The 25,217-nt window shown below is 39.7% G+C and overlaps 1 protein-coding gene across 3 annotated transcripts in view; it reads right to left on the bottom strand.

Annotated features, from left to right (window-relative positions):
- vps13b (vacuolar protein sorting 13 homolog B) overlaps nt 1-25,217 on the bottom strand; it is a 372,345-nt gene that overhangs the window by 342,847 nt on the left and 4,281 nt on the right. For all 3 annotated transcript variants that reach the window (XM_028581593.1, XM_028581590.1, XM_028581591.1), the window contains exon 4: nt 4,848-4,965. In XM_028581593.1, the coding sequence (XP_028437394.1) occupies nt 4,848-4,965 (118 nt within the window). The remainder of the gene's footprint in view (nt 1-4,847; nt 4,966-25,217) is intronic.

A 25,217-nucleotide genomic window follows, 5' to 3' on the forward strand; every position in this document is an offset into this window, starting at 1 on the left:
CTGTAACACATGTTGCAGCACGGTTCAATCAGGCGCGGTTCGGCTGTGGCTCATCTAGAGATTCAGCGTGTGCCCCTTTTATCGTGTAGCCATCACAGATCCAGGTAGTAGTAGGCGATGTGGACCGGGCGGGGGAAGCAGGGAGCCCAGCTCAGCCTTCTGGGGAAGCCGCTTATAAACAGTGTGCAGAACAGGCGGAGACAGGTGCGCAACTGCCGGCAACAAAACAACGTGCTGGAGAGCCCAAGAGTCTGGGCGTTCATCTACCATGTGTTTGTTTACGATTAATTTCATCATTTGCATGTAGGGTAAACAGCAATCAGTTTTTGGCTAGTGAATATTTTTTGGCATGACACCAGTAGTTTTTTGTTTTTTTTTTGTCAACCTTTATACCCATGTCGCAGTTTTATTCTGGTTATCTCAACCTTCATGGTGCGGCCGTTTAGTTTTATTCAGAGTTTATTAATATCCAAACCAACGCTGTCCAAACTGCTCCAAATTCCAAACGCCAATTTTATTGGGTACCTAGGAAGCAAAGTGTGAAGCAGATCGGATGAACGGTTCTCAAGATATTTGAAAGACAACGGACGGACGGACGCACGCACATAATCTCAGAGATTCCGTTATGTTCTGCCTCTGTTTAGAAGTGATGAACGTAGGCTACAGCTCACAGGAACTTAAAGGAACACGGCGACTTATTGGGAATTTAGCTTATTCACCGTAACCCCCAGAGTTAGACAAGTCGATACATACCCTTCTCGTTTCCGTGCGTGCTGTAAGGCTGTCTGACGGCTCCAGCGGCATCAGGCCAGCACAGAACATGCAGGTGAATGGTTCCAGCAATCCTACTGCTCCGAATAAGTGACAAAATAACGCCAACATGTTCCTATTTACATGTTGTGATTTATAGAGTCACAGCGTGTACAAAAAGGCAGAAGAATATAGTACTTGGGCGGAGTGATATGCTCGCAGCAAGTCTGTCTGAGAATATAGTTCCCGGTTTGTTTACTGTTAGAAGATGGCTGTGTCTCATGTTACGTTGTTTTTTGTACACGCTGTGACTATACAAATCACAACATGTAAATAGGAACATGTTGGCGTTATTTTGTCCCTTTTGTCACAATTGGGAGCAGTAGGCTAGTTGGAACCAGTTACCTGCAGGATCTGTGCTGGGCTAAGCTAATGCTGGAACCGTCAGACAGCCTTACAACACGCACGGAGATGAGAAGGGTATGTATCGACTTGTCTTACTCTGGGGGTTACAGTGAATAAGCTAAATTCCCAATAAGTCGGCGTGTTCCTTTAATACTATATAGTGTTGGTAAATGGCTTTTTATTGAGTTTCCTCTTAGCAAAATAATAGACAGCGAAATAATAGACACTGAAAAGCATAGGGCCTTTTATTTTGCCAACCTTATTCCACATAACAATCGCGATGTTACTTTCTGCTATCCGAAGGAAAGTGAAGAAAAGTTAGTTTGGTATATCCAGCAAAGATGTAGCTAACATGAGCAGGAAAAGAGTCAAAGGTGATAACACTCAGACCTCTTTAGTGGTGCTATCAAAACAGATGCTGTAACACAGGGGTCTTCAACGTTTTTTAAGCTAAGGACTCCTTCGTCTATATCCACGACTTTCCACTTCCAGGATTGCCCCGCTGCCGCCGGAAATTCCGCCGTATGTCCTTTTTTTCGAGCGGATTTCCATTACCTAACATTTCCTTTATGTTGGAATTTCAAACTCCGGTGGATTTGTGAGGACTATGGTTAACTGCTCCTCAGATCGCTGCAGGGTAAATCCAGACAGCTAGCTAGACTATCTGTCCAATCGGAGTTTTCTGTTGCACGACTAAAACTACTTTTGAACGTACACGTGTTCCACCAAAACAAGTTCCTTCCCAAGGCTATTTTCCAGCGGCACCGGGGCTCTGTGCAGCACTTGGCGCCAGCCATGACGATTGTGATTGGTTTAAAGAAATGCCACTAAACCAGAGCACGTTTTTCTCCCATCTCAGATTGCTGTGTGGATTGGCCAGACCCTCCTCCGCAGCGTTGGGGAGGAAGGTATGGCAAAGCGAGACTAAGAACCCCTTAACTGAAAGAGAGGCAGAGAGCAGGGACCCCCTACTACATACAGTATGTTGTATAAAATGAAGTTTCATAATAAATTGGGCCTACAGTAACGTGTAAGGCGGCCTAAAGCCAAACAGCCTAAAAATTGTTGGCATGATTTTTTAATCATGTTTTAATGTTAAACATACATGTGGCACAGTGAATCCTTAGGATTACCTTTATCTCTGGATAGCTACTTTAGTGACTACCTTACCTATAAGCCAGTAAGCAGTGGGGATTTATATTTGCTAATAATATCTTGGATTCATGTTAACACTTTAACACTTTGTTCTGGACCCCCTGTTGAAGATCCCTGCTGTAGCAGACAGTGGGGCTAGCGGTGTGCATTTAGGTATATTTAAAGATACAATAGGCTTACATAATATAATAAACATTACAAGGCCATGCAGAATATAGATATTTTCTTAGCGAAATAGCAAAAATGGAAATTCTACTCAGCATAACAACATCTGTATCTATACCAGTGCCCTATAACAAGTCTAAAATAAGGTACTCACTAAACTAATGAATGTCTATAAAATTGCACAAGTACACTGCCATGAAATGCTGTGTCCACATTTTTAACTTCTTTAACTACATTAAAGACTCATGACAGGTTTGTTTTGTATCTTATTCTTATGAAAACATCCTCTGTCTGAGTCATAGCAGGTTAGTTTTATCTCAACTAACTTTTAACCTCTACCTTATAATTAGGAAGGCTGGGATTACAGCATCCATCTGCTTCCTCGCTGTTATTGAGGTGCTGCAACCTTTGACCTCAGAGTTGTCTCTACAGCCTGTAATGGTTTGAAACGAGGTTCACTACATTGTGGGGTGTGCCCACAAATTAACACAGATACACTAAAAACCACAGACACACACACCTGGGGGATCTGTTGGAGGCAGGCCCTAAGGGAGATGCTGGGGTGTGAGGCACCCTGCTTTAACAGCTGGGGAGAGATATTATCTCATAACATCAGGCCTGGAAATTGATCCTCCCCAGATACAACCAGCCAGGAGTGTATGTTCATACATTCATGCATCCTAGGGCTCTGGGAGTGAGTCTTTTGGATGGGTGTTAGACCGGGACCTAGCTCCTTAAGCTTAAGGCCCCCTTCTCTCTCCTCTTCTTATTTTCCCTCTCTAAAAGCCATATCTTGGCTTCACATTTTAGTCTCCCCTTTGCCACCTTCTTTCTCACCTTTGCGGTTTTCTCTGGAAACATTTTCCCCTGGCCCTAGAACTCTTGGTTCTATTTTTTTTCCACAATGTTGTGTCTCAGAAGGTTGTGTGTTGAGTTAAGATTACTGAGGTTGTGCATCCTATGTAAAAATTATACAAATTGAAAAATCCATGGCTAAAGTTTCAACTCAAAGTTTGGATCACAATTAGACTAAGAATATACATTATTGGATAAATTATGGATAATTAGATGGAGTGCACATAACTCCGACTTTAAACCCAATCAACTAGATCTTCGATTTAAAACATGGATAGAAAAAGGCATCCGAACATCCTAATCACTTACAAACCAAAGGGCAACTAAAGGGCTTCCAAACTTTAAAAGAGTTTTCTTTAGATCAACAGGATTTCTATTTTTGCAGGTATTTGCAATTACCGAATTACTTTGATAAATGTAAACAAAAATACCCAATAGATTTGGAAGATCCGGTGCTGAAAGAAATTCTAAGGGCATATTCATGTGAATCCAACAAAGGTACCGTTTCTAGACTGTATAAAGGTTTCCTTACAAAAAAAACTTACTCTACAGATTACATAAAAAAATAAATGGAAAAGACAGGGAGACCTTGAGATGACAAAAAGAGGAATGGTATAGCTATTCATTTTTATTTCCTGCTTTTCTACCTATTTACATATCTATGTATGGAATAAGTGCTTTCTTATTAATATTTTTTCTTATTGTTATGGGAGGAAACAAGAAATAGAAAGACAAGTATCATGACCATGTTGGTTTCAAACAATGTTAATTACATTAAGCGTATTGTTACAACTTTATGTAACCAACAACAAGAAAGAACTGGCAATGTCATGTATGTATGCAATACCCGGAAAATAATAAAAAAATATATATTCATATTTTCTGTGCCAGCATAAACAAAGAAAAATGTCTGGGTATGTTTCTTTCTTTCTAAAAGCCAGTTAAAAATTGGTAAAAAAATAAAATTGATTAAAAAAGTCATACATTTATAAAAGGCCATAATCCAGCCCCAATCAAACAAGGCCATTCCTTGTGAGGTGCAGTAAAGTGGTGGAGGCCGGCAGGCATGGAATCCATGGCCCTGTAGGAGGCATGTGGTCAAGTGGCCTTGTTGATAAGAGCCATCACTGTGTGATTTATCGCAGACACATCCCCCACGCTTTCTCTGGCTGATTTACACTGGTTAAAAATGCAGAGCTACACAGCTCATCTCAAAAAGAACATTTCTCACAGTGTAAACAGGTATTGCCTAGATTTGAATCTGCCACCGACCTCCGCAGGTATTGGGCTACAACAAGCCAGTGGATTTAAATCCAATTATTTGGTGGCTTTACATATTGTTAGTTATTGTAGAAAAGAAAAGAAAAAAAGAAAATATTTCTCCGTATTGTAAAAGGTCCTAATCTCAGCCTCACTCTGTGGTCCCATCCTCCCCCACAGAGGGTGATCCTGCCTTGGTGGTCATTGTCTGAGCAGGGATTTGGAATAGCCTCACTGGCCCCAGAGCCATCACTCACCTGGGGGCAGGTCCGGGTCGCTGGGGGCAGCCTGCTGGAAGCGGCGTGGCTTGGCCACGGCCTTGGAGCTGTCCGAGACACTGCGACTGGTGGAGCTAGAGCCGCTCTCGTGGTCATCCTGATGAAAAAACAAACAAGAACGCCTGTTAGGATAGGTAGTAAAGTAAATACAGGGTTCTACACAGAGCTCTACAGAACCAGTGCATTTAGATTTGCTCTGATAGCTATTTTCATGTATAGATATTTTCTTAAGTAATACTTTATTTTACTAGTGTACAGTAGTAGTAGTATAGGTAGGTTTGTACGTAAATAGTTTAGTCTAGTGTACTTTTTACTGCACGTGCATCACAGAGGTCAGAGAGTAAAGTTAATACTAAATGGGGTGACATTTTGTTGGGAGATGGCACAAGAGTTTTCTTTAGGTTCAAAGAACAGTCCATGTGTGAAGATGCCATTTCCATTCACCACTGCCAAGACACCAGTTCAATGCTTAATTTTCTGTCTATTACCCTGTGGAGCTTTAGTTTTTGGCAAGCACACATGAGCAAGATTGATTACCAAACCAATCATGTAAACTCTAGTTATGGGGAAAAAGGTTACCAGTCTAATCTTTTACCTTTATCTGGTTATTGAGGGTAATCCAATTATTGGTGTGCATGTAAAAATGATTATCTTTTCTCCTGCATGGCTGTGTGCACAATGAACATAGGAGTGATTAGGGGGAGCATCTACTATACACCACTGTTTTTAAGCCTCCCTTCACACCAAACCTTCCCCCTAACCTCCCTTCCATCCCCATTTAACAACCATATCCATGGGCTCTACAAATAAACTCTGGTCCTTGGATGAGGGTGAAGGCCTCTCCCTCCACAACAGCACATGTCATCTGCACTCAAGAGACCATCAGCCTGTTAAGCCCAGGAATGTACAAGATCTGTGTGTGTGTTTATATGTGTGTAGAAATGACGATGAAATGGACATCCCCTTCAGAGATGAGCCTGAACATAAACAAAATGAGCCAAGATTCAGGATGAGGGGGTTATTTATTGGTTCAGCTTGTATAGTGCCTCCAGCCCCTATGGCTAAGACATGAGGTGCAATTAAAACAATAGGGACATGAGGACAAAACAGGATTGGCAGACAAGGACTTTTACTAAATCTACTGCTGGGGTAGATACAATTAAGCTTAGTAAATTCACAAACGCACAAAAAGAGCATTATCCTATAAAGCAATATGATCAAACATTCTCCTAAAGCTTAAAGCAGAAAACCAAGGCTCTCATATCTGATGTCATCAAGTAACAAACTCTGGAGAAGCTCCATTAACAATAAAGAGACTGACTTTGTGGACTTGTAAAATTTCAACAAGCAGATTGTCACCTTCTCCAGAGGGTCTTGGTCATTGTGTTTCCAAGTTTTAGCGGAGGCTTGCGGTCTTGTTTCCAAGTTTTAAGAGGGACTTGCATGTTCACAGCTTTTGATTAAATAGTTCATTATCAGAGGTTATGGGATTAAAATGTGTCAAATCTGTTTTGCACGCCGGGGTGAAATATTTGTCAAATTTAGAATACAGCCAGCACCTCTTCAACCATAAATTATTAATTTGGAGAATAGGGGAGCACACCCTATTACATCAATATCATAGCCCAAAAGACATACTATGACTACTATAGCTAAAGTTCTACTCCTCTACAGCTACTATGTATGATTGAACAAATACCTCATATTCACAGTGGACAAACGCCTGCAACAGAAGAATGGAAGGAAGAAAGAAAAATAACCAAATACATTATTAGACCAATTCTAAAAAATAGAAAACCTCAGGAAAAAAAACCCTAACCCCCAGTATGGCATTAATTAGGGGTTACTGCTGCACTGTAACCTTCTCACAGTCAGCCCGGACGGTAAGAGAGTCAGGCAATCTGGACAAAGAAAATGGGCCGATCACATGTGTTTAGCATTGAAACAGTAATCAGCGTGGCGGAGTGTCTCAGGAGCCACCCCTTATCCTGACAAATGTAAACACTGAAAGGTGTCAATACCAAATATATTTGGCAACTCCATGCACACACACTTCATTCACACATACTCAAATGAGCAAATGAAAACCCACAGCCATACGTTTCATGCAAGTCACATGCTGTATATACACGTACCTCACACAATTAACACACATTCCCTGGTTCTAACACTATTTAATGACAATGAACCCCTTTTCCCTCTGTGTGGTTGAGTAATGAAGATTAGGTTTTAAATATACTTTGCATAATTTGAGTTGTGGACACAGACAGAGAAGCAAGTATCCCCCAGTGCGGTAACGTAAACATGCAATTGCCAAAAGAGACGAGAGAGGCTCTGGCAGAAATATTTACACTTTACTTCAGTAAGGGCCTTTGCGGTAGAGCTGCACTATGCAAGCAGTTTTTTTCCCATCAGTGAGTGGTGGGAATTGGTAAACATAAAGGGAAGAATAATAAATACTTCATCAAGGTTCCAAAGAATAAAGATTGGCAAATAATACGATGTAAATTTTGTTGCTCATTATTCACACTTCATTTGTTAACTTGTCATCACTTCAAACGTTGCATCTGCAATATTTAAAGTAGAAATTACAATAAAAAAGAAAAAAGGCTGTTTTTTAAGATGAGGTAAGTTTATAATGAGACATGCTCACATGTTGAGGTTTTTAGTTTACATCACAATACACTACTTTAGAATTATAAACAGTCCCCCTCCCCTGTAGACTCTCATATCTATACCTAAAGGAGTGCCTAGCCATGCATGCCAAGAGTACATTGAGTTCAACAACTCAAACTGCCACTAAAGAACAAGACTGCCAAATTTGGAAGTAGCGCAATTAAGCGCTCAATGTCACCGTGGGCAGCGAGCAATTCTCCAGAGGCGAAAAATGCCTTTTCAGAGGGAAGCCCTGGGACAAATGAAGCCTGCCTCAGCTGCTGCCGGGTAAACTGATCCCTCCAATGCCACGGCAGGGCACAGGACAAGGAGGGAGGGATGGAGGGATAGAGAAGGAGGGAAAGTCAGAAGGACCAGGAAAAGGGGGGGGTTGCTTCCCCTGCAGGCATGTCAACTCAGCTGTTGACCAAAGATGACGGTAGCAAAAAAAGAAAAGAGATACGAGAGATAAAGAGATAAGTGGAAAAAATAACAGACTGAGAGAAAGTGAGACACTGTAAGACCAAGAGTAGTAAAGAGACAGCAAGAGTGAGAGAGACTTGGAGACAATGGGACCAGAATGGAGGCACAGAAAAAAGGAGCAGGTCCTGGCAGCGTGAGTGACAGGCAAGGGGGACCCCCTACTCAGAGGGTAAGTGGGCACCCATGGAGGGTTAGGGCACAGGAAGGCCAGGCCTGACCTCTGTCCCCATGCAGACGTCTGGCTCAGTCAGGGACCAGGAGGCAGTGTGTAGAGCCTGTCTGGAGGGTTGACTCTCATCTGAGCTGCTCAACACATTAGCTGAACCCTGCCACCACCTCCAGCTATTAAAAACAGCACCTCTGCAAATACTGTCACAGTTGCCCTAGTACAAACAAACGAGCTATAACTCTCAGATACCAGAAACCAGTAAAAACTAAACTGCCATTGGCAATGTAATTTATATGTAAATTGTGATGTGAATAAGTAAAACTTACTATGAAAAAAAATGCAATTTGTTTTTGTAAGTACACCATTTCTGGCCACAGCAAGCAGAAATTTGAACAGCGCGATGTGATGACACCTAATCATTATAACTGAATTTGCCCAATTGAATTTTATTTTAATGTTTTCCAGGCATCTGTTTAAACAGTTTCAAATGTAAGTTTAACATACACTTAAATAAAATAATTTTAGCCTCCGGGAAATAATATATACATTACTTAGTGTAAAGTGTGTGTGTGTGTGTGTGTGTGTGTGTGTGTGTGTGTGTGTGTGTGTGTGTGTGTGTGTGTGTGTGTGGGGGGACACGACACAGAATAATGGTCTTCCTGCAATTTCCTGTCATTTTAGGCATTCATTTTGACATATGTTGGCCTAAAACAAAACAAAATTGCCACAGTTTGTTTTTATTGCCCAATGCACAATTCTTATTAAATATTATTTTAAATTATTATTATTATAAATTAAATATGACATTTTCTTTTTTTCCTCCACAAATTACAAAGCAATTTTTCAATTTCAGTTGAACACACAAGAAAAATAAATTGTTGGCAGGGATTAGCAGTTGACTACCCTGCATGCCTGCAACTGCCTGATCTTTGAAAGCCAAACATTTTTAAAACTGGTCAATTTCACACAGTTTCACCAGATTAATGGGTGCATACAGAAGACCATTGCTGGATAAACACACTCTTTGTTATTGTTGTTTTTCCTCTGCAGGTTGCTGGCGAACTCATGCTGACATCAAAGCAGCAGGCCTGGAGATTGGAGGCCAGGCAGTGGAGGGCGAACGCCTACGGAGTGAGAAAATAAATGAAGGAAACCCAATAGCTCCTTATCTCAGACAGGCCCCCCTTCTCCTCCAAATCACTCATATACACACACAAACACAGACACACTCACTGGGTCTGACGAGTAGAGGCCCTGTCCCCCATGTCAGGGCCCACAGAGCACCAAGCCCTAGGGAGGATCCAGCAATCAGACCTCCCTTCTTCTACAAAAACACTCACAGAAGACATTTTGCCAGATAATAATCAAAATAATAGAAAACCTCTCTGTGGGAGACACTGTGGATGTGATGGATCTCTGATTGTTTTCCCAGAACAATACTGTAAACAAACACTGCTGATGTGATACAGACACCCTACATTCAGCAGAGAACACACTGGTCTGCTCTTGAAGCAGCGCCTCTGTTCTCAGCGCTACGTGATGTCCTCTCTCCTCCTCATTTCATCTTGCTCTTACTTCTTTTGTTCCTTCACCTGTCCTTATTCCTTCCTACTAATCATCCTATTTTCCTCTTCCTTATCAACAATCTATGTCCTTTTTATACAGCGGCTTCTAGTTTGTCACCTTCTTCATCCTTCCGCTTATTCTAGAACTTCTCATCCCAACTATAACCAGCTAGTCTGAAGCTTGTTTAACAATGATGACTCTGGTTCTCATAAGAATGGTTTCCTGCTGGCACCAAAAGGAATGAGTTGTGAAAAGTGGCTTACTGTTTTCAAACATACAGTCACAGTTTGGGATGGTTCCAGTAATGTCAAATGGTATGCAGCCATTGATGACGACTCCACTGGAATGTAAACTGAAGAGAACAGAGCTCATCGCAGTTGACTCAAATTACCTTTTCTTTAACGTCCCTTGGCTTTAAACCCATCCATCAGCTCAACTAAAAATTAGCTGCTAATGGGTTTTTAATGAAACTGTAACAAATGCAGAAAGCCATTACACCATGATTAAAGACAGTGGTTTCATTTTCTCCTCAAACGGAGGTAGACTAGAGAAGGCTGCGGCCAGCCAAAACTGTAAGGACAGAATTTCACACACTCACCATCACGTTCAAAAGACTAAATGAGCAAAAGTTCTTAATATTACTATTATGCTCTGCAATTTGTATACAAAAAAACAACACACAACTAATGTATACTAAAACAACTACTTACAGACAACACCACACACAAATACATGTGCACAGTACCACACGGCCTAGATATAAAGACCCACGCTTGAAAAACACAGCAGAGCCGTGCAGCTGGAATCCATGGCAGATTGGAGGGATTAGAGGCCGAAATGAGCCCAGATGAATATCACATCGTGTGACATTCTGAATAATTATCTCAATGAAAACAGCTCCTTACAAAAATGTGGTCTCTCTCTCGCTCTCTCCCTTTTCTCCTCTCTCCAAGTAATTAAATCCACTACTGGCAAAGAAAATCCCCATTTTCACCACATATACTGCACTAATGAAATATTACAGTCCTGAAATGTAGACAATGTGCTTTAGTACTTCAACTGAACTGATGTATTCCTTAGCCTTGTTTTATTCTGATCAAATAAGAGAGTCAGTGTAAGATCAGTGTAACTGAGGAAGAGTGTAACTTAGTAGTTTCTGAAAAAGCTCAGCTTACAAAGTATTCAACCCAAAGAAAAGGCTACTTTCATATGATGTTGAAATGTGAAATGTAGTGTTTCTATAAAAAAAAAAAAAAAATCCAGCAGTGCATGGTCAAATGCAACTAAAGATCAGCAAAGATGGCTGATTTTAAGTACCGTTATGCAGCTAAAATGAATGTACTGCTTTTTAATGTCAAAAGTAAAGCTATTGTGATTCTCATATAAAAGTCTTTTTTAAGTTAGTTTTCTTTTGTGAAACCACACACCTCAATTATTCAGCACATACTGCATATTAACCATAAGATAAACAAAATATCCTTAACTTCATATGAAGGGGAAGACAGTCCATCAAATTATGTATCCCATCCTGGTTAACTTGAAACTCATGTTATTTTCTTTATAGTCAAATTAATTATTTGTAATTTGTGTTTTTCAAAACCTTCATACCTATACAAGGACTGCAATCACAACAGAGAATAGACAGACTTGTGGGATTTCTTTAGAATCATTTCAAAAGGCTGTGTACAAGATCAGTAATACCAGAAGCAAACCGTTTTAATGAAAGCATGAGGTTAATTTTCCAAGTATAGGCCATCTTTCTTTCGGAAGTCCAAAAATATAATATGTTCATTAAAAAGAGGGGAGCAGGAACATGGAAAAGACTAAAACGCCAAAAGGAGAATGCACAATTACAAAACTATTTCACTCTAAAGCGGGAGGAATCACAACGACAGCAGTGGTAATGTCATGCTCAAGGCCTCTGCCAAGAGTGCCTCCACATGTTTAATATCTGCCTCCAACATGCCCAGAATAACAACAAAGACAAAAAGGGATCCCAGTTATGGACTAGACCCAGAGGCAGCCACAGAAGGATGTCTGACTTCAAAGTAGGGCTGGGCGATATGGAGAAAATCTAACTAAAAAATCTAACTATATTATATTTTTGACCAAATACTTCAATGTCGATATTGCGACGATATTGTAGGGTTGACAATTGGTGCTTTCACAAAATATCTTCACACTTAGATTTTAGATAAATAACCATCATAATGTGGATATAATGACTAAGTGGTTAAAGGTAAATAATAGAACAGCTAGAACAGTCTGGTAAGTTCAGAAAATCACATCACTTGACTGTAATGCAGCCTTTGAAACCAGGAAAAGACTAAAAACTTACCATGCAACGATATTACGATTCTTCAAAATCTAAAACGTTATCCAGTGTCATATCACAATATCGATATAATATTGATATATTGCCCAGCTCTAATACAAAGCATTTCATATGGACATCTTCGGACAGCCGTTTGCATTATCTTTGCCTGAGAGGATACAATTGTCTGTATAGGTCTTTAAGTAAGGGACAGTAAAATATCTGCACACTGTACACAGTAAAACCACCTTAACTGTAAAGTGCTATAGTACCCTTCTCAAACCTCTTTAACACTGTATGGAGGTTTTGACAAAGACCCATCCTACGGCATCTTAGTATCATGGACCACTCAGTGCCATTATTGTCCATTACTATATGTGACCAGTTTAAGTGAATTTCAGCTCTACTATGGAGCTATTACATTCTGTAGTATTGGTTTAAACCCCAAGACATTTTCTTTAGTTAAACCTTGAGTAATACCACCAGAAACCAATCTTGTGTTTACGGTACAGTAGCTATTTTAGCTCCAGTTAAAGTGTGCATAATTCTCCATTAATCTAGTAAATCTTAAAGCCTGCATGATGCATGTAATTGGTTTCTTTGTTACAAAATATAGCTATTTTGCAAGCAGGTCAGCAGTAAGACATTTTAAAGCAGAGGGAGCACCGAGGTCAGTGCTCTTTCATCCTCGCTAGAATTGTCCACAATTTTTGTTCAAACTAAATGTTTTAAATCATAGTTACTATAATTCCAAGACTTTATTAAAAGCCAACAACAAGAAATTCAGACAGGCTAGATATAGGTGCCGTGATGGAATTTCGAACCAGGCTGAACAGTCTAGATCACTGCTGTGTCATTTCACTTTAATTGTTGCCCATTGAAATTCTGCCCAGTGAATGCTTGATGTTAACATACCATGTTCCTGCTGGTGACCTGCACTTTTAGTATTATTGCACCTGACACACCAGTGTTTTCTCACTGGTGAAAATGAGAAAACATAAAAAAGGAAAAGGACAGAGAAAGAGAATGAAAGAGAGCAAAGAGTGAGGGAAACATCACTTAGAGAACAAAAAGTCAAGCCAGAAAAGAAGAAAAATAGGAGTGAGACAACAGGAAAGTGTGTGTGTGTGTGTGTGTGTGTGTGTGTGTGTGGGGGGGGCTAGCAGACACAGAAAGATAATGGGAAAGAGGGAGAAATTGTTCCTGATTTAGATCTGAGAGGCTCTGGTCCTTCAGATGTCTCCATCAGCTAACCACAAGCCCAGGCTGAGCATGTGAGGCATGCTGCTTATGCTGGCACAGCTATCCCCTACTGCTAGTAACTGCAATGTATTAGCTACAATAAAACACTCCACACAGACCCCTCACAGACCCCTCACAGACCCCTCACAGTCACACACAGACCCCTCACAGACACACACAGACACACACAGACACACACACCTTGAGTCTACTATAAAACATGGGGGAATTCCCAAACACTTTAATCTTACCTGTTAATCTTTAATCCAAATAATAACCAGGCCTCAGTTATACGTTATGTAGTTAACCCACTCAAACAAACCAGTTACTTTCCTACATATGATATGAAATAAATTAACAATCTTTAGAAATGGTAAAGAAAAGGAGTATCCTATAAATATATTTATATCTTCTTTTTATTTGAATTTGAACTCTAGTAGTCAGGACCGGATTTTAACATAAACTGCCATTCATCTGTCAAAAAACTGAACCATCCCTGTTCTGAGCTTTACCTATTATTTCATACACAATATTAAGCACATTTTACAAGACATAAGCACCCCTTAAACGATGTAAGCACCAGCCTCCAAGAACAGCGCAAGTAGTGGCTGAGGCTACTCTGACAACTTAATTGCACATGTGAGGTGCAGCTGGAAAGCCCGAAATGTAGAGGCATAAGTGTTCTTGAAGAGTATCAATATTCTGAAACCAGCAAGATAGAAAAACAGAGAGAAATAAGAGAGTACATTCCATCCATTGCCAAAGCCATATTGCAGGGGGTTTGAGCATGCAAGCGGAACGCAGCAGGCCTTATGTTTGCATAGCTTTTATACACTGGGATCCAAAGTGACTGAGGTACTGTCAACATTCAGCTTACTTGAGAGATGGAAAACTGTCAACCTTACTCTAGAATTTTTTATTTCATACTTATAAACGTCTTGGAGCCGTAATCCAGCCCTTGTCCATGGATTTCAGGTCTCTTATTGTCTTCGTCAGTGTAATGAAAAACGACATGTTTCAGTTCTTGACTCAAATTTTGATAACAACCCAATGAAACAACAGGCCTGGCCCTGGCCAAAAGCAGGTGCAGTCCTGTTTTACCACTCTAAAAAGGTTAAAAGTAAGATTTAAAAGGTTAAACTTTTTACCAATCTGCATTTTCCTATAAAACAATGTATAGACGCTAGGGCTGGACCCAAATATTCGTTCGGTGGGTTGGTATTTGATTTGAAAATTTGACATTCGAATATTCGTTTTTTTTTATTTTTTATTTAATTTAATTTTGGTTTATTTATTTTCTGCATTTATCTCTCGTTCACACTCCAGTCCAGTTGGTGGCGGTAATGCACATTTAAGTTGGTTTGCCAACCGCCAATAAACTACAAAGAAGAAGAAGAAGAAGCTACTGTCGGTACACGATGACGCCCACTTCGAGCATTTAGCGAGCTGGGCAGAGAAGCTAGCGGTGATAACAAGTGCGGAAATGGAAGACTGTTTCGCGTTTTTCCGTTGTGATTCGGCCAGAAACTTCAACATTGTGAGGCGAAGAGATCGTTTTGGAATATAAAGCTTGGATATTACATTTCCTCGGACTCTTGGGGATTTATGAAAATCAAGTTTTGGTCAAAATACCACTTTGTTGCTGAAAGGACAATGACAACAGGTATGCATGCCCTCTCGGCTGCGCAGATTACAGCTGAATTGTTTTATTTTGTTGTGTACATGGCTGTATATTTTAAAGATTTAATGCTTTAAAGTTATAAAAACGCTCATGAGTGGAAGTTTTATCGAGGTTACAGCGACGCCCCAGTCACAAAGTGTCCCGTTGACGAGACGTAGATCCTTGAGAGGTTAAAAGTTTATTAATTCTGAACGCGTCTGGCCTGTCTATCTATATTGCACCAAATACGACACTGCACTCCCTTGTGAAGTCGTTTGGATGAAAGGTTCTCAAAATGCAAACAAACAGACACATAGAGATTCCTGCCTTTATTAGAGATAATATGTTCAGCCCCCTCTCTCCGAAGCTTCGAATATTTGATGCTCATTACTACCGAAGCTTCGAAGCTCAAAAAAAAATGGTATTCGGACCAGCCCTAATAGACGCATACAGAATTAATTCCTCTCGATCATCAATTGACCTACTAGTGTGTGGCGGTGTCTGTATCTAGAGAGACCCTGCCCTCTACCTAGATTTTCTTAATTTCTTCTAATTTTGCTGTTCGGAATGTTTCTGGGTGTCACCCATAGTCTTTGGGCGCCACGTGGGTGTGTAACCCCCAGCCAATAACAGTGTGTAGCCCATTCACGTCGCTGTGCGTTTGTGCTGCATCTGTTTGACCAACGCAGACACCTCCTCTTTGAGCCAGAGAGGAGGGGACAACTTTCAAACACCAACTTCAACTAAACAGCAATCCAATTTCTCTACTTTCTGTTCCGTATAACTGTCAAAAAGATTGTATCAAAGATTAGGAGCACATACAAATCAATTATATCATGTGAATTATTATCATGTTGGTCATGTAATCTAACTCATATACCAACACAAAAATAGAGCGGTGGAGCTACTTCTGTACAAGATCAGTTCAGGTATCATTAAGTGTTATATATAAAATGTGTTATGGACAGAATCTAGATCTATAGGTAGAATTAAATTTAGTATTGGAAAAAAAAGAGCTTTACCAAATAGCTTGTTACTGACTAGGCATGCATGATTTTCCTGGTTACAATGTCCTGCCTTAATGGCGTCATCATTTCTATTATAAGAGTGAAATTATTCATAGGTCAAAAGGGGTGAGGGTCTGCTAAATGGAGCACACACTCACCCTGAGACATGAAACACAGACCACCCACAGTTTGTGTAACATGGAGTCATACAAGCCTACCTTTCTCCACTGAGAAATTACACACAGAGGCACTCAGTTACTGTGTTACTCCTTTTTGTTAATTTCTGTCTCACCAAAAGTGAAAGAAAATACGCATCTCTATGAATGTGGTTAGAGCAATTACAACAATTACAAACCCGGTGGCATATGGCAGCACCCAAAAGACCAAATGAAATGAAAGCCTGTTGTGTCACACTCACACACAACACAAGAATATTAAAAGCAAAATAAACGTGTTCCCTAATGTAGTGCAATCTCTTCCTAAAGTGTCTGTTTAGATTTAAGAATCATAAAGAAGGTGGTGTTCCTAATTGCGATACAATATCTTCCCAGAATTTCTGTCCGAAGAAAGCACTAATAAAGCAAACATTAGCCTTAACTGCAAAGTAATCGTTTCCCAGATGGCAATATCACCTGGAGCACCCAGCGAGTAATAAGCTCCATTGAGGGATTGCTGTAGTCCGGATGGCTTGAGAGCAGGGATTAAATTGTGAAGCGGCAGCATCCTGCCCAGAGTGTATTGATCACCACTTGACTCACTGGATGCAGGAAGCCATTGGGTTTAATTTTGCCCCCGACAGCTTTCCTGTGTCTGAGGAGCTAAAGTAACCTCATCCCACCAGGAACCCAAAACCTCAAAGGCAAAGCAGTGTAACGCTGTGGGTTATGTAGCATTGGGTGACTCACAGCAATGGTGGCTGGGTGGAAGGCCTTCTGCTGGAATGACACACTTGTGCATTGGCTTCTGTAGATGCTTTAAATCAGTTTGGAATACCAAACAGAGACCAGTGCAATGGGTCTCTATGTTGAAAACTTGAATGAGGGGACCGAAAAGTGCAGCATAGTGAATAACACTTAGGGGTGTATGATATATTGACTCAATATCGTTATTGCGATATCATGTTGTGCAATATTATAACAAAAGTGTCGCAATAAGTATGCGATATTTTGTTTATTTTGTGGAGCGCTGCGTCCCGTCCGTTGGCTGTGTGGCTTAATTGTGTTTGATTTAGAGCCCGCTTGAACCGCTATAATGATCATGTTTCATTGGCCAGTTACTGTGCCACTTGCACTTGCACAGGTCCACTATGTGACGAACCCTATGGAGCGTACCACGTGACGTGTGTGCATATTTCGACACAGTGACAGTGTAAGTGAAGAAATAGATAGACAAAAAACATGGAAAGAATCAGAGAAGCGAAAAAAGAAAAGACTTAAAGAGAGAGCGAGGGAGTCAGTGGATCAAAAGAAAGAAAATAAATGTTTGCTCAGAGAGGAGACGAAATAACGGAGATTGAACAGGAAACTTTAATGGCCAAAAGTAATGCCTCCTTGGTAGCTTGGAATACTTTGGCTTTAAGCCAACAGATGTTTCACAGGCTAATGCACTATGCAAAACGTGTTGAATGGTGGTGAACCGTGCAAGAGGCAATACAACAAACTTTTCGCACCTAAAAACCACAAGCCACTTTACGATGAGTGCATGATACTATCCCAAAAAAAACACTGTTGCAGTTAATACGCCAGCTAGCCAAACAAGCCTCACTAGCGAGAGCTTTTGCTAGTGGCACAAAGTACGACAAGAACTTGGAGACATATCGAAATCACCAATGCTATAACGTACTATTTGGCCAAAGATATGATGCCCATCCACACGGTGGATAAAAAAAGGCTTCAAGAAGCTTCTGAATGAACTAGACAAACGGTACCAAATCCCATCCCGCATCTATTTCTCACAGGTAGCTATCCCGCAACTTTACAGAGTTTAAAGGCGGTGCAGGCAGATTGGAAGCAGTCGGAAAGTTTGAATATTTTTCATCCACGACCGACCTGTGGTCCAGCTGGTTAAGTCTCACTGTGCACTATATTGTTGTGAATCTATTTTGATGAGTTTTCCCATAACTTTTGTAATTTTATGGTTTAAAAATATCAAAATTAATATCGCAATATTTATAATCAATATCACATTTTGTCAATATTGTGCAACCCTAATTAAATCATTGTTTTATGTCCTAGAATTATATTGGAAAACATTTATTTGGCTTGTAGACACACTGCATGATTACTATGTTAATTTCTTTTTATTTCAGCATTAAACACAGACTTACTAACCAGGAAATTTATTACAACATCAAAGCCTTCCTTAGATTTAACAGTCCTGTCACCAACTGGGTTGGCCTGAGGCCACCAACGTACAGTACATGTGACAAAGACAGTGGGCAACTTCATCTATGGTCTCATCTGAAATATCTCCCAATCTTGCCAATATAATACATAGATTGATATTACAGTTGCCAATTTATTAAGTTTATGCACACACAATCCGTATAGCAATACAATACAAGAGACAATTGTTAGAGGGCATATTTGTTGATGGGTCATAAAACAAACAATGGATGCAGGCTTTTAGGATAAGTTTAAATGAAGGCCTGATAAACTATAAACAATGTGGAGGTTTCATCTTTATAGCCATTGAAATGCTGCCATTTTTATGACATCATACAAACACATACAGGGACTTACACACAAAAATCATTTCATAACCACTTCCAAGCAACAACTGATGTTCAATATACTTCTGTCTCTATAGTTTTTTTGTCTCTCATCAGAACACTTGCTCTTGCTTCCAACCTGCCTGAGGAATCCACAGTGTGCCAACATTACTCCATCTTTTTATTATTTACAGTCAGAGATGCGTTTTGTTACTGCTAGGGGGGGGGTTGGATCCAAGTAAAAGATTCTCCAAAGCTCCATGTCTGCACCCTCTGTCTCCTTAGTCCTGAAGACAAGGCCCCGCTGAGCTGATGATCAGAAGGATTTATAGTGCAATCTCTGTAAGCCATTTGCTCCCTGCGAGCCAGAGAATCAAAGGTAAGATTTCCGGATGGTATTGGGACAGAGATTATCCAGTTTGTGCTTTCTGATTGCAAACTTCCACAGGCTGTTTTCTTTTACTCGTTCAAGTTTTTCATTTGTGTTTTCTGACTTGTGAAAGAAGACTTGCACAGGCCCAAAAAGATCTCAGGGTCTCATTCTGTCAGAGAAGACTATACTATGGAGGCTACATACATTTGATTGCATGTTTAATGTTTTACTAGATGACACAATGACATTTTTGAAGAATATACAGTATGTTTTGTATTGCCACTTTAAAACATGTTCACACTCTGTCAGCGAGAATTACTGTACATATCTCAATTTTAACCAGAAAGTAAAGAATTACTACAACAACCTTAACACAGAAGCTGCTAACAGTCATACATCCCAAGTTTCCCATTTAGTGGATTGTAGATTCAACACCTGGGTTGCAAAACCACAATTAAGCAGTAGCATCCACAGTATAACTCCACAACAATGTCACAAGATTAGACCAGTGTGTAACTGATTGTTTGATAATAAAAATGTATGTATCACATATATAGATTTCTGCTTCGGAAGCCAAAGTAGAAATCCTTTGTCTTGTAGGTGGTAGATTTTGCAACGGAATAACAACTTGGGGTTTTTAAGGAGTCTTCAAAAAGGGGTTCCCTAATTCACATGCATTACCCATTATTTAGGAGCAATGAGGTCTGGTGGTGTAAAGCCCTAAAAATAGTTTGGAAGGAATCTAACAGAAGAAAGGGCCTAGCTGGACCATATGCCAAACCAACAAGTCTCAGAGGCACCTCCCCAAATCATCTTGAGGCAATGCATCAATCAGAACCTCCACATCAGTGGCAAATGCACTCAGCGGCCATAAAACTCCCAGATCAAGCACCAGGCTGAGCCAAAACCAGAAAGGCTCTCCTCTGTAAACCCAAGTCCTTATCTTTGTCTCGTAAAAAAATAAAGACTTCCTGAGAGTGTTATGATCCACTGTAACTGCTGTCCAGCCAGTTCCTCTCTGTCTTTGCTGATCACACCTCATCTTCAACATCTGGAGCAGTTTACCGAGATGTCAAGAAGAAGAAAAAATGTGCCCGTAATTTTGCAACATTACATCAATGTTAGCTGGTAGGTCTTTCATTAAGGCCTGAGTTCAACCTTGCCAATATATGTTACTGCTACAAATACAAGAACAAAACTCCTAAAAACACACACAATAACTTTTATCTCAGGCTTTATCCGTCTCCTCATTATAGGGGGAAGCTTGAAGGCAGTAATGGCTTAAATCAATAGTATCAGTATCACATCACTGACCAGCACATTGGAGCTGAAAACCTTAAAATGACAGCCACCTAATGAAAAAAATGAAATACACCAAATATAGAAAAACTGTCCTGGATGTGAATAGTTTGGTGTGAAGCTGATAAAACTGAAGATTGCTGCTAACTCCTTCCATGAGATTTCCATTGGGATATGAAGATAGTAGATGGAGACCTTATGGGTTCTATTAATAACTCCGGGTTCCATAGGGGCTCTGTATATAGAATGACCATTGTTTTATCCTGGACAGCTCTTGACATTTTCAGATTGCTTTTTAATTTAGAACGGGCTCAGATCAAAAGGTCATATCAAGTAACTCAAGAGGGGCCACATTGAGTGTACAAGAAGAAATAAGTTGAAGTTGACTACTACAAAACCCTTTCATCCCCATGACCAATCTCCTGTTACACACATTGAGCTCTTAGACATAGACCAGAGCTTAGTTTAATTTCACATGGAGATGTCCACACTAATTATTCAACGCATACATGAACTACAACGATTTACATTTTTTTTGTTTTTTGGGCAAAAGTATCTACATGCACAATAAATCTGAAAAATAAACAAAAGCGCTAGGGATTTGAAAACAGAGATGTGTATTAAAGAAAGCATGTACGGTGTCTAATTTTCAAATGACGCAGGTAGCCTAAACACAATTAAAGAAGATTTCTAAGCTTGCTTTGGAGCACCACCATGTCACTTGAGGACAAAATAAGGCACATGCACAATGTATTTTGTTTGTAAATGGCCTTCAGTTTGTAAAATGTCAAAACTCAAAAATTGACAACATATTTTCTATTACTCTACTTTCTGCACTACAAGTCCTCATCACAGCTCATTTTAAGCAATTACACTGTCAGCAGGAGCTGTAATCTCCAACTGCTGTTAAACGCCATTTGCTGGAAACTATAATTGTGAGCTGCTCTTGGTGCTTTGCAGATGGGCCCTATTGAGCAATCTGAATATCCCTAATATTACCCAGTTCCTCTCGAGGGGAAACATGAACATTAAAAAGGTCCAAATAATTCCGGTCAAATTACACAACCCTTAATGAACTTCAAAAGACGTACGGATGTTTTTACAGGCCAGCGCTCAGGCTTTAACAGTAATTATGAAAACAAACCATATTAATGATATCATTTATCATTTCCACACTTTGGCCGCATGAGGCCCACCACAAAGTTCCTGTCTCTACTGGACTAAAGAAACACTAGTAACCTACTAAATTTAAAATGTAAGATTTTCCATACACAGATCAATTTTTTCAGCTCTTTTTAAAATCCTGTGGGCCATCACCCAAATTACTTAAGGGCTTCAGGGAGAACTGTCATGGCCCAGGTTTTTGCATACACTTATGCCAAACTCCCTGCATCCCTGCTGAAATCTGATTAAAACTGGACCTGGGTCTGACATGCATATGAACAGGATATCTAACCTCCAGAGAAATATAATCTTGTTTGTGAGACTAATGTGACAAAGGCCTACAGACCTTTTCCTGTAATCAAGGGAATTCCTTCTGGGCTGATGATGGGAAACTGCCATCACAGAGATGACATGGCAAATATTGTTGAAGGTGTAATAAAGATGATTTAAAGGTTACGATGTTACGTAGTTATGATACAAGTTACCAAACTATACAAATCTAAAGCATATATGTAAACTGGCTTCATTTTCTTGGCCCAAGAACACAGTAGTCATCCTCCCACTTGCATAGGAGAGCAGTGTAGCGGCTCATTTAAATTCCACATGCTAGAAGGACTTCTGCTGTAAATCTGGCTTTGCTCCAAATTATGTCTCATGGGTATACATACCACTGAATAATTTGTCCAAACGTCATTTGCAATTCCCCCAAAATCTTTTCTTGACTGGAAGCCTTTTACAAAACATCTGTAACAAATAGTTGTTTTGAGACTAAATGCATTATACCAGTACCGGTGCTGGTAGATGACCTTAAGCTGTGTATGAAGCATAAAAAACAAGTTTAAATTTCCATCAAACTGAAACCTGATCACATGAGCAGTAGCCACCTGCGTAGTATATTTACCATTAGTTCAGGGCAGCTCAAGCTCATGTGTTACAAATCTTTTTGCCGCAGTCTATATAATTAGATGTAATTGACTTCCCTTGAAATGTGTTTCTTCTGGGACATCTGGCCTTGGAACTCCAACCTTCCCATAAAGGCCCAGTGCCGGGCTACACTTTCAATGTTAAAACTGTATGGGTGGCAAAGGTAGGACCAGGCTCTTCTGCAAAAACAAATCTAAGAAAAATGGCTTTCATATACCACACTTAAAACATGAAAATATGTATAACTAAACTAAATACAATAATTTAAATATTTCTCTTGAGATAACATTTCTTACTGAAAGTTTACAAGGACAACATCTCACTCCAAAAGGTGCCCTGGGGAGTTTTCTTGTAAACAAAAAAGTTTCTATTCATATTTTGTCACTCACCAAAACGCATTTCTTACAAATGTGCTGAATGCATTTTCCTCCCCATAAAATATTTGCAAAAGGTGATTTGTCCTAAATGTTTTCAAACTGCATCATTCACATCTATGTTTACTAGCTTGCAGTGTTCTTCTTTCCTGCCTTTGTTGGCGCATTGCTGCATGAGAAACTAAAAACATGGATCCAATCGTTTAAAAAACCCACAGGGTACCTTTAAGCAGCCTAATTTCACAGAGATGAGTTGAGATGAATGTAATGATATAAGCACTGTTCATTGCTTAGAAACTTAATGAAACAGAGGCCGATGACACGCTAAAGATGGAGAAGGCAAAAGTAGTAAATAGCACTGGTCAAATTCAGTCAAGTCACCTCTCAGTTTTAAGTTCAGTGGTCAATGAAGCTGTCCCCCTAAGAGACAGATGTGGTGAGGGAGAGTACCATTCTTTCCTGGAGGAAAATCATATTGGAAGAGTAAAACCAACCATTTTTAAATGCCAAAAAGATGGGAAAAACAATAGTTAATAAATCTTGTATGCTGGAAACCATCTGTTTAGAAGTAAATGCAGATGCATCTTTTAATAAATTGAAAGAGCATTTGCAAATAGTTAATTCTGGTAGTTTGGTTGACAACACTTTTATCTACAAATTCATAAATGTGCTCCTCATTGCAGACTAGTATTACATCACTCACTAAAGGGCTTTTTTTCCCCCAGAAGCTTTTGAAAATGTAAATTATAATCCAAAGCACTGTTTCACTGTTGCCTCAATAAGGCAGTGATTTACTTGCTTCTGTTTTTTTGCTTCGTATTTTTTTCAATGCATTTTTCATCAGAGTAATTAAGCATGAATAAGAAAGAGAACTGCTACTGAGCTGTGTCAAATTAACACATTTTAAGCCCTTCTCTTAAATATGGTTGAGCTCTATCTTTACCATGTGACTAAGTGTGGCTGCAGCAATATTGTCCATAACAAACTCTCCCAATTTATAGTACCAACACTCATATTCTCCTTTTGATGCTTGGTAATTGTCTGTCATCATGCCAGCTCATTTTAGATGTAAACCTTTAAATCAGAGTTGCCAGGCAGACAAAATGTGTCATATTGAGTTAAGCACCAAACCAACTTGAAGTATGGGGTGGCACGAGCAGTGGGACATAAACTATTAAGGCAAGAGGGATTAAAGTAGTTGAATGAAAACATTAGAGTTAAAACATAGCAAAAACATTTGTGATTTTGTTTTTTTAAAAGACAACCTATGTTATTTAAACATGACAAATATCTACAGTATATTACTTGCAGGTAACTGATTTAAATACAAGACCACATGTAAAAACATTTAACACTTTAGGATTCAGCATAAACCAAAAATTAAATAGTAGGTTGTAGTAGGGCTGGGCGATAAAACGATAACGATATGTATCGCGATAGACACATAATCAATATCAATAGAAAATGCGGTCGATAAAACGTTCGATAACTTGTTTTTCTTCATCAGAAGAAACCAGAAGTTGTGAATCAAGTTTGGTTGCATGAACAAAGGCCCTCACTCTCTGGCAACCTAGCAACGTGGGGAGTGACACTCTAACAGCCAATCATGTATCAGTATCATGTTTGGTTGCGCCACATCGCTGTCTCGTGTTCTTCAATAACAGAACCGGCGTGGAGTGGAAAGTGAGTGCCGGAGCGAGCGAGGAAATTGTTGATAAAACAGGAAAAGTTAGTATGGCAGTTTTGGGGATTTTATAAGTCTGACCGTAGTCAGACCAATGTCGTCAGACCGTCGTCCCCACAAACACTGGTAATACCATAAACTTGTTTTACCACTTTAGCCGCGCTCACACTTTCGAGCACAGCCGTATCCGCCATCAACGTCCAACAACATCTGCAGCTGCTACACGGCACAAGCAGCAGACCACCATGGAGAGGTACTCTGCATCAGCACCTTACTAAACACTACAAGCAGCAGACCACCATGGAGAGGTACTCTGCATCAGCGCCTTACTAAACACTACAAAGAAATAACGGACACTGTCCAGAAGCCAGGTTACCAACCTAGCACTAAACCTGCAGAAAATAGTTCCCCTAACACTTTGCACTATTTTATGACACTTTATTAAGCATTTCTTACTTATTCGTTAATTTTGCACCTTAATGTTAAGAGATAATTGTTAAGTGTTCATTGTGATTTTAGACCCGTTTACATTTTAATTATGTTTTCCATGGTTGTGTTGACATTTCTGCTTTTATAATTGAGGGGATTATAATCAGAGCAGGGTTAAGTTTTAAATAAAAATGTTTAAATTTAATATATTTTTCTCCTGGTCCTTATTTTAAATAGGTCATAAAAAATATCAATAATTATCGATATCGACCGATATGAAAAACTTATATCGTGAT

The sequence above is a fragment of the Perca flavescens genome, chromosome 6 (assembly GCF_004354835.1).
Source record: "Perca flavescens isolate YP-PL-M2 chromosome 6, PFLA_1.0, whole genome shotgun sequence".
NCBI lineage: Eukaryota > Metazoa > Chordata > Actinopteri > Perciformes > Percidae > Perca > Perca flavescens.